This window comes from Anomaloglossus baeobatrachus, chromosome 6, assembly GCF_048569485.1.
Source record: "Anomaloglossus baeobatrachus isolate aAnoBae1 chromosome 6, aAnoBae1.hap1, whole genome shotgun sequence".
NCBI lineage: Eukaryota > Metazoa > Chordata > Amphibia > Anura > Aromobatidae > Anomaloglossus > Anomaloglossus baeobatrachus.
Genome location: NC_134358.1, coordinates 547,001,226 through 547,017,134, shown reverse-complemented (window position 1 = coordinate 547,017,134; position 15,909 = coordinate 547,001,226). Strand labels below are relative to the sequence as shown.

At 45.1% G+C, this 15,909-nt stretch overlaps 1 protein-coding gene and 1 long non-coding RNA gene across 2 annotated transcripts in view; one reads left to right on the top strand and one right to left on the bottom strand.

Moving 5' to 3' along the window:
- The window catches only part of AKAP9 (A-kinase anchoring protein 9), a 357,327-nt gene that overhangs the window by 85,795 nt on the left and 255,623 nt on the right, over positions 1 to 15,909 (bottom strand). The window contains exons 25-26 of the mRNA XM_075316166.1: positions 3,220 to 3,432; positions 193 to 231 (exon numbers count right to left, since the gene is read on the bottom strand). Of these exons, the coding sequence (XP_075172281.1) occupies positions 193 to 231; positions 3,220 to 3,432 (252 nt within the window). The remainder of the gene's footprint in view (positions 1 to 192; positions 232 to 3,219; positions 3,433 to 15,909) is intronic.
- Positions 12,808 to 14,765, top strand: LOC142243577 (uncharacterized). The gene is made up of 3 exons (XR_012724383.1): positions 12,808 to 12,856; positions 14,263 to 14,332; positions 14,641 to 14,765. It is a non-coding gene; the product is annotated as an uncharacterized LOC142243577 (long non-coding RNA).

Below are 15,909 nucleotides of genomic sequence, written 5' to 3'. Positions count from 1 at the left end.
GGGGTTTGACCCCTTTGCTAGCAAAAAGGGGTTCGGAGCACAAGAGGGGTGGTTATTAGGCAATTTAGCAAGCGAGAATTAGTGCAAGGAATCAAGAAGCCCAAAAAAGCCAGAGGATTATTAGTTCATTCCAAAATGGTAGCCATTAAAACACCCGATTAGAGGTTGGCCATGCGGGAGGTACAAACACACCTTCTTTGGGAGCTGCAACGACTGCAGCTTCTACTAAGCCTGGGAGAATAGAGAACAAAACAAATGCAGAGTAATTCACATGCCGTGTACAGTTCTTCGGTCAACGCTGGAGAGAAGAGAGAGCAGCAAAGGGAAGAACGGGGGGTGAATAGTAACAGGAGAATGGGGCGCAAGTATTACATGTGATGGCTAAGTTATACCCAATGCACCGGTTCAGATAAAACGTCTGCCGGCGGAGGATGACATCATCATGACATCACCCGATGACATCACAGCAGAGAGAAGCAGAGCCGATAGTAGGCAGCGTGTAACTCCTGCTTTACCTGGACCGGTCACATTGGGGGTCTTACCTGATGAGAGAGGAGAGCGATGGGGGCTCTGGACACAACACAGAACATGTTATACTTCGGGGTGGGGAAAAACATTGGTTATTATGAAAATAAAAACAGAAAAGATTGATGCTTGAAAGAATACAAATCCGTGCTCCTGACAAGTCAAAAATAAAAATAACTAAATAAATAAACCACAAAACTAAAAAAAAACAACTAAATAAACCCTACAAAATAACTAATATAACCTAAATAAATAAAAAAATAACCAAAAAATAACTAAAAAAAAACCCCCAAAAAAACAAACTTAATAAATTCCACAAAATAACTAAAAAAAACCCCAACCCTAAATAAACTCCACAAAACTAAAAAAAAAAATAAATCCCACAAAATAACTAAAAAAACCCTAAATAATCCCTACAAAATAACTAATATAACCTAAATAAATAAAAACCACAATAACTAAAAAAAATAAATAATAAACCTCACAAAATAACTAAAAAACCCCTAAAGTCCAGAAAATAACTAAACAAACCCCCCTAAATAAACCCCAAAAAATAAACTAAAAAAAAAACAAAAAAACTTAATAAACCCCCACAAAATAACTAAAAAAAACCAAACCCCTAAATAAATCGCACAAAATAACTAAAGTGACCTAAATAAATAAAAACCCCAAAATAACTAAAAAAATACCCCTAATAACTAAACCACACAAAATAATTAAATGAACCCAAACAAAAAACTAAAAAAATCCTAAACTCCACAAAATAACTAAAAAAACTAAAATAAATCCCACAAAATAACTAAAATGACCTAAATAAAAACCCCAAAATAACTAAAAAAAGAATACCCCTAAATAACTAAACCTCACAAAATTAAATGAACCCCAAAAAATAACTGAAAAAAAAACCCTAAATAAACTCCACAAAATAACTTAAAAATACTAAATAAATCCCACAAAAAAAACTAAAATGACCTAAATAAATAAAAACCACAAAATAACTAAAAAAAATACCCCTAAATAACTAAAACCCCACAAAATAATTAAATGAACCCAAACAAATAACTAAAAAAATCCCCTAAATAAACCTCATAAAATAGAAAAAAAACTAAATAAATAAACCCCACAAAATAACTAAAACAAAAAAACTAAACCCCACAAAAAAAAATAAAGTCCACAAAATAACTAAAAAACCCTAAATAAATAAACCTCACAAAATAACAAATGCTGGAGCTTTTTTTTCCTTGGTCTGTTCCAATATTATTCCTCCAGGAAATCTAGGATGTAATACACATAAAATAACAATGCTGGAGCTTTTATTTCTAGGTCTCAACATTGCGCTTTTCCAATATTATTCCTCCTGGAAAACTAAGAATAAGTTTAACTTTTCAAACTTTCTAATACTCTACTGGCAAAAAGGATGGGAAATCGACTATGTTAAATTCTTCATATACAGTATTTCCAAGAGGAGCAAAGGGGGAACAGAACAATGCAGAGTTCTAAGGAAAAAAAAGATGGTATTGAATTGTTTTGTTTTTTCTTTAGGAGTAAGAATTTATGAAAAGAAAAAAAAAAAAAAAAGACTTGTCAGGAGAGCGGATATCATTGAAAAAGTACCTGAAAAGGAAGAGATTTGCTTTACATTATTAAACAGGATCAATCACCACTTAAAGCCAATCTGTTCTCAGGTTTTTGCTATGTAATCTGAGAGCAGCATGGTGTAGGGGCAGAGACACTGATCCAGGGAATATATCATTTACAGGGCTGTTTTCTGGAGTTTTGATAAAATCCCTGTTTTTTTTTCTGCAGATCTAGCAGTGCTCTTAATGCCGAGCTCAGTATAACCCCGCCCACACCACGGTGTCAGCTTTCTGTGTACTCTGTGCATAGGCAGAAAGCTGTCAATCAATGGTGAGTGCCGGGTTATACAGAGTAGAAGTATTACATGGCACAAGACAACTTTAGTGATAATCTCCTGCTGATAAAACATTGATTTATTGAAACTGCAACAAACCACCTATTAAGTGATACATCACTGGTATTTAGGTCTCAGGCCCTATCTCATGCTGCAATCAGATTACATAGCAAAAAAACCTGTTGACAGATTTCCTTTAAATGTGACGTCCTTAGGATGGATCCTTTAAAAATAACAAAAATCTGTCCTACTAATCTACCGTTAACCCCATTGAAGCAGACTGCACGAGCGCTGAAGTGATGATGTTAGCATTCATCTGTCCCTGGACCGCTGCTGCCTGAGTGTTGGCTGCAGCGGTCAGGTGACTTGAAGAGTGCACCATCATAAGAGACATACGATTATGTATTGTTCAAGTCACCTGACCACTGCAGCTAATCACAGTCAGCTGCAGTGCAGGAACTGCTTCCGATGCAGTGCATCTATTCTTTTTTTATCGTGTTTGCAGCACTGCAGAATTCTGTGATCAATGTCAATACAATGCTGAAAATCCTCTGCATAGACATAAATTTACAGTATAATGTTGTCTGCCTGCAGCCACCACTAGAGGGAGCTAAAAAGCTTTCTGCATACTCGTATGCATTAAACTCAATGTCAAGTTAGAGGAGGGCGTACAGAATTATTAAGACTATGTAATCACTATATAAACAGTGTGTAATACTGTGATGTGACAGCAGGCGTATATAATGACAGGTACAGCATACGTATGTGGCGGGGATACCTACGTTGCTCGGCGGGCGCAGCATCGGCCTTCAGAGCCAGTTTCTGTCGGGACAGCAGCTCCTTCTCCTCTTGTATCTGCTGCCGCTCCTGCTCCAGCTCCTGCAATCTGTTACCTGTACTCCGCAGCTCCTGTTCAAGATGCCGGATCAGGTCGCTCTTTTCCTGCATTTGCTTTTCAAGAAAGACTCTCTCGTCTGTGTACCCATCGAGGAGGCCTGGAAGAGAAATGGGGGGGAAGCACGGGTGAGCGAAGAATGGAAGCTAAGCAGCAAGAAACTCTACATAGCAAATATAAAAAAAACATTTACACATGAATAGATGCAGCCTTATATCAAGTAAAGCCAGAATAGTGCAAACTACACACAACGGCTGAATCCAACTATACCTCATTCATATAATAGCAACTTTCCTGTATAAACTCCGGTGACACTCCAGAGCTGCACTCACTATTCTGCTGGTGCAGTCACTCTGTACATACATTACATTACTGATCCTGTACTGATCCTGAGTTACCTCCTGTATTATCCTCCAGAGCTGCACTCACTATTCTGCTGGTGCAGTCACTCTGTACATACATTACATTACTGATCCTGTACTGATCCTGAGTTACCTCCTGTATTATACTCCAGAGCTGCACTCACTATTCTGCTGGTGCAGTCACTGTGTACATACATTATATTACTGATCCTGTATTGATCCAGAGTTACCTCCTGTATTATACTCCAGAGCTGCACTCACTATTCTGCTGAAGCAGTCACTGTGCACATACATTACATTACTGATCCTGAGTTACCTTCTGTATTATACTCCAGAGCTGCACTTACTATTCTGCTGGTGCAGTCACTGTGTACATACATTGCTTATCCTGTACTGATCCTGAGTTACATCCTGTATTATCCTCCAGAGCTGCACTCACTATTCTGCTGGTGCAGTCACTGTGTACATACATTACTGATCCGGAGTTACATCCTGTATTATACTCCAGAGCTGCACTCACTATTCTGCTGGTGCAGTCACTCTGTACATACATTACATTACTGATCCTGAGTTATCTCCTGTATTATACTCCAGAGCTGCACTCACTATTCTGCTGTTGGAGTCACTGTGTACATTACATTACTTATCCTATACTGATTCTGAGTTACATTTTGTATTATACTCCAGAGCTGCACTCACTATGCTGCTGGTGCAGTCACTCTGTACACACATTACTTATCCTGTACTGATCCTCAGTTACATCCTATATTATACTCCAGAGCTGCACTCACTATGTACATACATTACTTATCCTGTACTGATCCTGAGTTACATCCTGTATTATCTTCCAGAGCTGCACTCACTATTCTGCTGGTGCAGTCACTGTGTACATACATTACCTATCCTGAGTTACATCCTGTATTATCCTCCAGAGCTGTGACTTTGGAAGAATAGTGAGTGAAGTTCATGGGTGTAATAAAGGAATGTTACTTAGAATCAGTATTCCTTAAAGGGAATGTGTCAGGTGATTTACTAGTACAATACTAATGTTCTTTAAATAGGGCTTAAGGAAAACTTTCAAGATCAGTAAGTTTTATTGCTTTGCCTTATCCTGTTATCTTGTTGCAAGCTCTGTAAATTCAGTGTGACATAGTAATTAGTCAAGCATATGCAAATACAAACTGCATATGTCCTGCTTCCCCTTTCCATCTCTTAGGGGTGCTTCACACACAGCGAGCTCGCTGCCGAGATCGCTGCTGAGTCACGCTTTTTGTGACGCAGCAGTGACCTCATTAGCGATCTCGCTGTGTGTGACAATGAGCAGCGATCTGGCCCCTGCTGCGAGATCGCTGCTCGTTACACACAGCCCTGGTTCGTTTTCTTCAAAGCCGCTCTCCTGCTGTGACACACAGATCGCTGTGTGTGACAGCAAGAGAGCGACAAATGAAGCGAGCAGGGAGCAGGAGCCGGCGTCTGACAGCTGAGGTAAGCTGTATCCAAGATAAACATCGGGTAACCAAGGTGGTTACCCGATATTTACCTTAGTTACCAGCCTCCGCAGCTCTCACGCTGCCTGTGCTGCCGGCTCCGGCTCTCTGCACATGTAGCTGCTGTACACATCGGGTTAATTAACCCGATGTGTACAGCAGCTAGGAGAGCAAGGAGCCAGCGCTAAGCAGTGTGCGCGGCTCCCTGCTCTCTGCACATGTAGCTGCATTACACATCGGGTTAATTAACCCGATGTGTACTGTAGCTAGGAGAGCAAGGAGCCAGCGCTCAGTGTGCGCGGCTCCCTGCTCACACTGGTAACTAATGTAAACATCGGGTAACCATACCCGATGTTTACCTTAGTTACCAGTCTCCGCAGCTTCCAGACGGCGGCTCCGTGCAAGCGCAGCGTCGCTTGCACGTCGCTGCTGGCTGGGGGCTGTTCACTGGTCGCTGGTGAGATCTGCCTGTTTGACAGCTCACCAGCGACCATGTAGCGATGCAGCAGCGATCCTGACCAGGTCAGATCGCTGGTCGGATCGCTGCTGCATCGCTAAGTGTGAAGGTACCCTTAGTTCTGGCATCAGTGATAGTATATCTCAACTGAATTTGCACTGCTTCCCCCACCTATACCCCCCACCTCTCAGCAGTGATCATGAATGCACTGGGAGGGGGGAGCAGTGAATATGTAAAGTGTATTTCTATACACTTGACTAGTGGGCAGGAAATACTGAATTTTATGGAGCTTACAACAAGATAACAGGATAAGGTAGAGCAATAAAACTTACTGATCCTGAAAGGTCTCCTTAAGCGCTATTTAAAGATAACATTTGCATTGTACTAGAAAATCACCTGATAGATTCCCTTTAAAAACTGTTATTTAAAAAACTGATTTTTTTTTCCCCCTGTATATTTATTGGACATGTAAATTGTCGGTGAATGTTCTATGGCGACACCAGGGTGAATACTTCGCTCACACACAGCAGTATCCTCTCCTGTAGATGTCCTCAGATTCTCTGGATGAGGCCGATGTGCCGTCCCCCTGCATCGTACATGCAATTGCTATGAGAACCCGGATGATGCACATAACTGCGCTGACACAAGTCATTAGCCCTGAAAGCGATGACATACATCTCCTGTATCTACCGCTCTCCGCAGGCACATCACTTATTAAGAGCTAAGCCCAGGATAAATATTGACTGGACAGGTCCGCGCAGGTTTTATAGCATTGTGTGTGAATTCCTGCTGTCATCTGCTCGCCGCACGTGAAGGATTCTGACACCTGGCGACCATTACTACGTCCTCCATGGAGACGCTGTTTCCACAACAAGAAATCCCTCTGATGATTTCCCGTCCTTGTGATTATGAGATGTTCCCCGCTATTGACAAAACAGAATAATAATGCCGGTGCTCCTGACCCGCAGAGTGATCAGGTCACTGCCATAAAATAGTTACCGGCATTCAGAAAAGCTGGATCCAAAACAAGGGAAGATTTACGTCCCCCTCGCCTGACCCCAAGCTACGAGCCAGGTGAACCCAGCCGAGCCACCAATCTGACCGGTTGGCATTATCCTGCAGTTGCAAAAATGTTCTGGAGAGAAGATAAATCCTTGTTAGCCTGGTTTCACACATCCTTTTTTTGCCATCAGGCACAATCCGGCGAAAAAACTGACGCGATGGATTCGGCGAAAAAACAGATCCGTTGCATCAGCTTTTTCCATGCGGTCCTTCCATTTTTTGACGGATCCGTTGTGATACTACTAATCGCCAAAGCCAAGCGACACTACTCTGTCCTCCTCCTCCTGGACCTGTCCTCTGCCTTCGACACAGTAGCCATGGTCCCCAATTCCAGTCCTCAAGGGCCGCCAACAGTACATGTTTTCAGGATTTCCTTAGTATTGCACGTGATAATTTAATCACCTGCACAGGAGATCATTTCAACAGCCATGCAATGCTAAGGAAATCCTGAAAACATGCACTGTTGGCGGCCCTCGAGGACTGGAGTTGGGGAACTCTGCGAGTAGACCATTCCCTCCTACTACAGATTCTCTCATCTCTGGGCATCACAGACCTGGCCCTATCTTGGATCTCCTCATATCTAACCGCCCGAACTTTCAGCGTCTCCCATTCTCACACCACTTCCTCACCTCGCCCCCTATCTGTCGGTGTCCCCCAAGGCTCAGTTCTTGGACCCCTGCTGTTCTCCATCTACACCTTCGGCCTGGGACAGCTCATAGAGTCCCACGGCTTCCAGTATCACCTCTATGCCGATGACACACAGATCTACCTCTCTGGACCTGAAATCACCTCTCTAGTAACCAAAATCCCACAATGTCTGTCTGCTATTTCATCCTTCTCTGCGCGATTCCTAAAACTTAACATGGACAAAACAGAATTCATTGTCTTTCCTCCTCCTCACTCATCACCTCCAACAAGCCTTTCCATCAAACTTGATGGTTGATCACTCTCCCCGGTCTCACAAGCTCGTTCCCTTGGATTAACGCTCGACTCTGCTCTATCCTTCAAGCCGCACATCCAAGCTCTCTTCACCTCATGCCGATTACAACTCAAAAATATCTCCCGGATCCGTGCTTTCCTTAACCAAGAATCAGCAAAAACATTAGTGCATGCCCTCATCATCTCCCGCCTCGACTACTGCAACCTCCTGCTCTCTGGCCTCCCTTCCAACACTCTTGCACCCCTCCAATCTATCCTAAACTCTGCAGCCCGCCTAATCCACCTCTCCCCTCGCTACTCCCCAGCCTCGCCACTCTGCCAATCCCTTCACTGGCTTCCCATCACCCAATGACTCCAGTTCAAAACATTAACCATGACATACAAAGACATGCACAACCTGTCTCCTCCCTACAGCTGTGACCTAGTCTCCCGGTACCTACCTGCACGCAACCTCAGATCCTCACAAGATCTCCTTCTCTACTCCTCTCTTATCTCCTCTTCCCACAATCGCATACAAGATTTCTCCCGTGCCTCCCCCATACTCTGGAACACTCTACCTCAGCACATCAGACTCTCCCCTACCGTGGAAAGCTTCAAGAGGAACCTCAAGACGCACCTCTTCCAACAAGCCTACAACCTACAATAGCCCGCAGTCCAGTAGACCACTGCGCAACCAGCTCTGTCCTCACCTATTGTACCCTCACCCATTCCCTGTAGACTGTGAGCCCTCGCAGGCAGGGTCCTCTCTCCTCCTATACCAGTCTGTCTTGTACTGTTAATGATTGTTGTACGTATACCCTCTTTCACTTGTAAAGCGCCATGGCATAAACGGCACTATAATAATAAATAATAATAATACTGAGCATGCGCAGTTCAAAAAACTGGATCAGTCATTGGATTCTGTCATATGCCGGATGATGACGGATCTGGCGCCCATAGGCTTCCATTATACAACATGCCAGATGGCGCCGGATTCGGCATGGTCTGTTTTTTTGCTGGAGAAAAAAAACTCAGCATGCTGCATCCTTTCCGGCAGCCGAAGAAGTTTCGCCGGATCCGGCGGACGCCGCATGCAACGCAAGGCCATCCGGCACAATCCGGCGCTAATACAAGTCTTTGGGGAATTATTATGATTCTTATTATTAATTATTATAGCGCCATTTATTCCATAGCGCTTTACATGTGAAAGGGATATACATAATAGGGACAGGTACAGTAATTATAAACAATACAAGGCACAGACTGGTACAGGAGGACGGAGGTCCCTGCCCGCGAGGGCTCACAGTCTACGCTGCATCAGTTTTATCCGCAATTTGCCGGATTGTGCCAGACGGCGAAAAACTGATGTGTGAAAGCAGCCTTATCGGTGGGGTCAACAAAATCCATTGCAACTTTCTTGATGATGATTTTTTTATTTTTCCAATTAGCATTTTAAAAACTCTACATGGCTAAGTTCACATGCCCTTTAATCATCCATTAGAAGAGATCAGTTTACAAAAAAGTTGCGCAGACTTTTTTGTCCGTTTTGAAAAAAAAATGATTTTTGCAGAATCCGTTTTTTTTTTTAAAAAAAATTGGAGTCTATAGAAAAGGGATCAGTTAACGGATTGCTGCCATTTATCTTCCATTTGAAACTGATCCAGTAAGAAAAATGGATCCTTTAGAAATGGAAAAATAACAAAAAATAAACCGGATGGATAATTAACGGATCAGTTTTCCATAGACTTTAATGTTCAAAATAACGGATCCTGCAGAAATGAGTTTTTTTTAAAAACAGACAAAAGTTGTGTCTGCACGACATTACTGACAATGGATTACTGGATCTGTGCTAACGGATGATTACAGGACTTATTTAGGGTACCTTCACACTTTAGCGATGCAGCAGCGATCCCACCAGCGATCTGACCTGGTCAGGATCGCTGCTGCGTCGCTACATGGTCGCTGGTGAGCTGTCAAACAGGCAGATCTCACCAGCGACCAGTGACCAGCCCCCAGCCAGCAGCGACGTGCAAGCGACGCTGCGCTTGAACGGAGCCGGCGTCTGGAAGCTGCAGACACTGGTAACTAAGGTAAACATCGGGTATGGTTACCCGATGTTTACCTTAGTTACCAGCTCACACCGCTTAACTTAGCGTGTGCAGGGAGCAGGAGCCGGCACTGGCAGCGTGAGAGCTGCAGAGGCTGGTAACGAAGGTAAATATTGGGTAACCACCTTGGTTACCCGATGTTTACCTTGGTTACAGCTTACCGCAGGCTGTCAGACGCCGGCTCCTGCTCCCTGCACATTCAGGATTGTTGCCCTCTCGCTGTCACACACAGCGATGTGTGCTTATCAGCGGGAGAGCAACAATAAAAAAACGAACCAGGGCTGTGTGTAACGAGCAGCGATCTCACAGCAGGGGCCAGATCGCTGCTCAGTGTCACACACAGCGAGATCGCTAATGAGGTCACAAAAAACGTGACTCAGTAGCGATCTTGCTGTGTGTGAAGTATCCCTTAGTCTAAAGGGTACTTTACACGCTGCAATCTCGCTAGCGAGCGTACCCGCCCCCGTCGGTTGTGCGACATGGGCAAATCACTGCCCGTGGCGCACAACATCGCTTACCCCCGTCACACGGCTTACCTGCCCTGCGACGTCACGCTGGCCGGCGATCCGCCTCCTTTCTAAGGGGGTGGTTCGTGCGGCGTCACAGCGACGTCACACGACAGCCGTCCAATAGAAGCGGAGGGGCGGAGATGAGCGGCCGTAACATCCCGCCCACCTCCTTGCCGGTGGAAGCAGGTAATAAGATGTTCGTCGCTCCTGCGGTGTCACACACAGCGATGTATGCTGCCGCAGGAACGACGAACAACATCGTACGTGCAGCAGCAACGATATTAAGGAAATGAGCGACGTGTCAAGGATCAACGATTTTTCACGTTTTTGTGCTCTTTGATCGTCGCTCATTGGTGTAACACGCTGCGATGTCGGTAACGGCGCCGGATGTGCATCACTAACGACGTGACCCCGACGATATATCGTTACCGATATCGCAGCGTGTAAAGCACCTTTAGCTCTTTATTTGACGTAGTCTTTTTTTTGGGGGGGGGCGAGGGGTGGAGGTAAAAAAAAAAAAGCTTGATTTTCTAGGATAGCTTTTAGTTTGCATTGGCAACATCTGAGAGTACGGTACATAAAAAGTTGCTGATTAACTGGTATTCCTTTTCAGAGAGGTGGGGAGGGTGGGAGCTGGAATATGGGATTAATATATTGAAAAAAAGAAAAAAAAAAAAAAAGAGTAGCACTTATGTATTTTAGTTACTGGCTTATATGGGGTACCTCAGTGCTGGTTAGTGTGGATGATATAGGACACATCATGCACCCAGGCTTCAGAAGAAAAAGGACAAAGATGGCCGAAAGAGGAGGCGCCGGCACTGGAGAACAGAGACACCCATCCGACCAGTCTGCACCGCACCACCCCTTAGGTGTGTGTGTATTATAAAGTGATTTTTACGTTCTACACAGCGGCCTGGGCTCTTATATACAGAATGTTAGAATGCAGTATATACAAGAGCTCAGTGGTGGTGGCCCCAAATCTGGTGACAGGTTCCCTTTAAGTTATCGCCACTTTCAAGAACTCTTTGTGGAGAGCTGATAATTAGAGTTAAGCGGACTTTCAGGTCCGGCGGATCACCGGCGGGTTGACAGAGAAGTCCAGATCCGATCCGGAATCCGGCCCCATATATGGCAATGGGAAGCGGAATCCGGGACGAGAGAGGGGGAGAGAGGGGGAGGGAGAGGGAGGGGGAGAGGGAGGGAGAGGGAGGGAGAGGGAGGGAGAGGGAGGGAGAGGGAGGGAGAGAGAGGGAGAGAGAGGGAGAGAGAGGGAGAGAGAGGGAGAGAGAGGGAGAGAGAGGGAGAGAGAGGGAGAGAGAGGGAGAGAGAGGGAGAGAGAGCGAGAGAGAGCGAGAGAGAGCGAGAGAGAGCGAGAGAGAGCGAGAGAGAGCGAGAGAGAGCGAGAGGGAAGGAGAGAGAGGGGGAGAGAGAGAGAGAGAGAGGGAGAGAGAGGGAGAGAGAGTGAGAGAGCGAGAGGGAAGGAGAGAGAGGGGGAGAGAGAGAGGGGGAGAGAGAGAGGAAGAGGGGTAGAGGGGTAGAGAGGAAGAGAGGGAGAGAGAGAGAAAAAAACAAAACAAAACACGGATCCGGATCGTGCACCCGGAATCCCGCGTCCGGGTCGGACTCGGATCTGCCACTGAAACCGCGCGGATCCGGATTTTGCCGATCCGGGTCTGCTCAACACTACTGATCATGCTTTTTATAGCACTGGTGGACACAGACAGAACAGGGCCCTGTGCAAGGACAGTATATGGGCCCTCTGCAGCGCAAGAGCTCATCAAAATGCCCAATTCCACCTGCTTTGGAGGTAGAAATGGCCCCCATTACCTTTTGGGCCCTGGGCCAATGATATGTCCACCCCTGGTTTTGTTCCACGTCAGATTTTAGAAATCTATCAATGATTACAGCCCTGAGGGCAATTTAATGTACATGAATACATTTGCAATGTCTGAATGAACAGGAAGGTGAGGACTCGAGTTACTTTTCTGCTACTGGACGGATAGATAGATTGAGGATCATATGCATGAAACATGCAGCACAATCAAAATATGCAGCATTTCCACACAATGAGCACTCTGGTTTTTTTTTGCAGTGTGTTTGGTACGAACACTGAACCTCTGGTTCGCTCTTCTCTAATCTTCTTAGACTGGAAAATCCCTTTAATATTTTGGGACTAACCCTTTAAAGAGAACCTGTAGGTGTATTTAGTTTACCACTATGTACAACATTTTATTGCTAGGAGGGCAATAACGCCTATAAATGTTTCAATAAGTTCCCAATTCTTGCTCCTATGGTAGTTATAGCTTTCAAAAACAGTCACCATAAAGCCAAGAAGTTTTGAATGCAGTCTGAATGAACCTATTTTTTTTTTTTGTGGTGGGGGGGTAGGGATAGGAGGAGAGGGGGGGAGGGGGGTAGGTTTCCTAACCTGATTGGCACTTTAGGGGCATTGGAGTAAGGTACTGTGTGCAAACTGGAAGATGTAATATTGACAGGGCCCCTTTAAAACACATTTGAAGCTTCTCCCATAGAGTTAATGATTGACACGTTCAGAATTTCTCAGTCCGATCCACCAGCAGCTCCATGGAGCGGAGAACAGGCCCGAGGGCAGGCAGTCCAAGGTAATATAATCGCAGCTGCATTCCTTTACCATACAAAAGGGGATTTAAAGAGGTGCAGCCAAAATTATAATAAGAAAATGGCGCCCGTCATCAGACCCGCTGTCCTCTTCGTGCTCCATTCCTTCAAAAGTTGCGTACAAGTTACAACTGTACCTAGAAGAAGTGATGAAGGCGAAGGGCGGTCATCAAGTATTGATCGGATTTGGATTTCTCTTATGTTTATTCATTCACTTTGTATTTTATTAATTGAAAAACATTTGAACGCTTCTTACTTTGCATTTTTATTCCACACCTGCCTAAAGCTTTTGCACAGTGATATAGTCTGTCTGTGCTAGTCTGTCTCTCTCTGTCTGTCTCTTTCCCCGGTCTGTCTCTTTGACCAGTCTCTCTTTCCCTTTCCCTGTCTCTTTACTTGTCTGTCTCTTTCCTTAACTGTCTCTTTCCTAGTCTGGCTGTCTCTTTCCCCATCTGGCTGTCCCTTTCCCTGTCTGGCTGGCTGTCCCTTTCCCCGTCTGACAGTCTCTGACAGTCTCTGGCTATCTCTTTCCCTGTCCGACCGTCTCTTTCCCCGTCCGACCGTCTCTTTCCCCGTCCGACCGTCTCTTTCCCCGTCCGACCGTCTCTTTCCCCGTCCGACCGTCTCTTTCCCCGTCCGACCGTCTCTTTCCCCGTCCGACCGTCTCTTTCCCCGTCCGACCGTCTCTTTCCCCGTCCGACCGTCTCTTTCCCCGTCCGACCGTCTCTTTCCCCGTCCGACCGTCTCTTTCCCCGTCCGACCGTCTCTTTCCCCGTCCGACCGTCTCTTTCCCCGTCCGACCGTCTCTTTCCCCGTCCGACCGTCTCTTTCCCCGTCCGACCGTCTCTTTCCCCGTCCGACCGTCTCTATCCCCGTCTGACCGTCTCTATCCCCGTCTGACCGTCTCTATCCCCGTCTGACCATCTCTATCCCCGTCTGACCATCTCTATCCCCGTCTGACCGTCTCTATCCCTGTCTCGCTGTTTCTGTCTGCCTCTTTGACTGTCTGTCTCTCTCTATCCGTCTCCCCACCAATATCTTATTACCTCACACATCGGCTTCTTCTACTAACAATGTCCTTGTTCCTATAGCAACCAATCACAGCTCCTATTAATAACCTAATAGCTCACAGCTCCATTGACTTTAATGGAGGCAGGTTTTTTAGAGAGTAACTGTAAAGTGCGGGGTTAAATCTTCCCGTCCAAACATAGTAGTCTATGACATACCCTGAGTCATGTAGGGTGTTCCTTAGCGGACATACATAAACACATACATACATACATACACTCAGCTTTATACTGTGTGTGTGTGTGTATATATATATTACCTTTTCTTTTTTCTATTTTATTGTGTAAGAGAATGAATAAATAAGTGTTTAATTAAACGTCAGGTGGAGCGCTCAGACTGGCAGTCATCTGGCCGGAGTACAAGACTCTACAACCAGCAATTAAAATAATAAAGTACGTATATCATTAGCTAAAACAATGAAACTACAGGTCACCTGCGGATTATAGAGATAACTAGAGACCGCCTCGCTCTAATAATAGTTTATGAGTGAACGGCATTGTGTACATACGATGGATGTAGCAGAGTGGAATTTGTCATTTACCTCTTTGTTTATCTATTGCCATAACTCTCTTCCCTATGGAAACCCAAAGAAAAAAAAAAAAAAAAAAGGCCATGTGTAACTCGGCTCTGCTGAATCCGCGTCTTCATATATGTTTGGGAATAAAATGGAAACTCATCATATTTTTTATTTATTCTTTAGAGTTTTGAACCCGGATTCAGCCATTTAAGAAGATCATAAAAGTCCCAGGTACAGTACCTGCCTGGAGGACATTCCTCTCCGAACAGAGGCGTCTGGCAGCCACGGAGCCGGAGCACTGCAAGAGGCGGACACACCGCACTGACTAAGGAGGAGTCAGTAGATAAAAAAAAAATCCTTTTATATATATATATATATATATATATATATATATATATATATATATATATATATGAATATTTTGTGTGACCACTAGTGATGACCGAGTACCAAAAAGCTCGGGTGCTCGAGGCTCGGGCCGAGCATCCCAAGATACTCGTGTACTCGGCCCGAGCACCGAGCCCAATGTTATCCTATGGGAGACCCGAGTATTTTTATGAAATGACCCCCGGCAGCATGTAGAAACCCTAAAAATGTCACAAAAGTCTCAGAAGAGTGCTCAAATGACATGGCAACAGCATGGGGAAGACCCCTTGAAGCATTTATCACTCAAAAGTCACAGCTGTGAACAATTTTGTCCGCGTTTTACGCCATTTTTACGGACTCACCAGAAAACCTTCCAAAATGACACCAAAATGAATTTTCATGGCGGAAATGTTAAGGGCACATACCCAATAGTGAGATAGAGCTGGTGTATGTTACTTTTTGAGATTATTACATGAAAGATTTTACGTAAAAACATTGTGTGGCACTCCGATGTAAAAAAAACGCACGTTTTGTGCTTTTTACTAGCGATGTCGGTCATTTTTTTTTTTCATTCTATCTCCCTTCGGTCGGTCTCGCTCTGTCGGTCTCTCTCTGTCTTGTCTGTCCCCCTCTCACAGTCTGTCGGTCAGTCTCCCCCCTCATTACTTACCTTCCCCGATCACTGCCGCGGCGCTGCACAGCTGTTCACTAAACTCCGGCGGCTTTTCCTCTTTTGAAAAAGCCGGCCGCTCATTAATCAATCTCGTATTCCCTGCTTTCCTGCTTTTCGGCGCCTATGATTGGTTGCAGTGAGACACGCCCCCACGCTGAGTGACAGGTGTCACACTGCACCCAATCACAGCAGCCGGTGGGTGTGTGTATACTGTGCAGTGAAATAAATAATTAAATAATTAAAAAAACGGCGTGCGGTCCCCCCAATTTTAATATCAGCCAGATAAAGCCATACGGCTGAAGGCTGGTATTCTCAGGATGGGGAGCCCCACGTTATGGGGAGCCCCCCAGCCTAACAATATCAGCCAACAGCCGCCCAGAATTGCCGCATACATTATATGTATTATATGTATT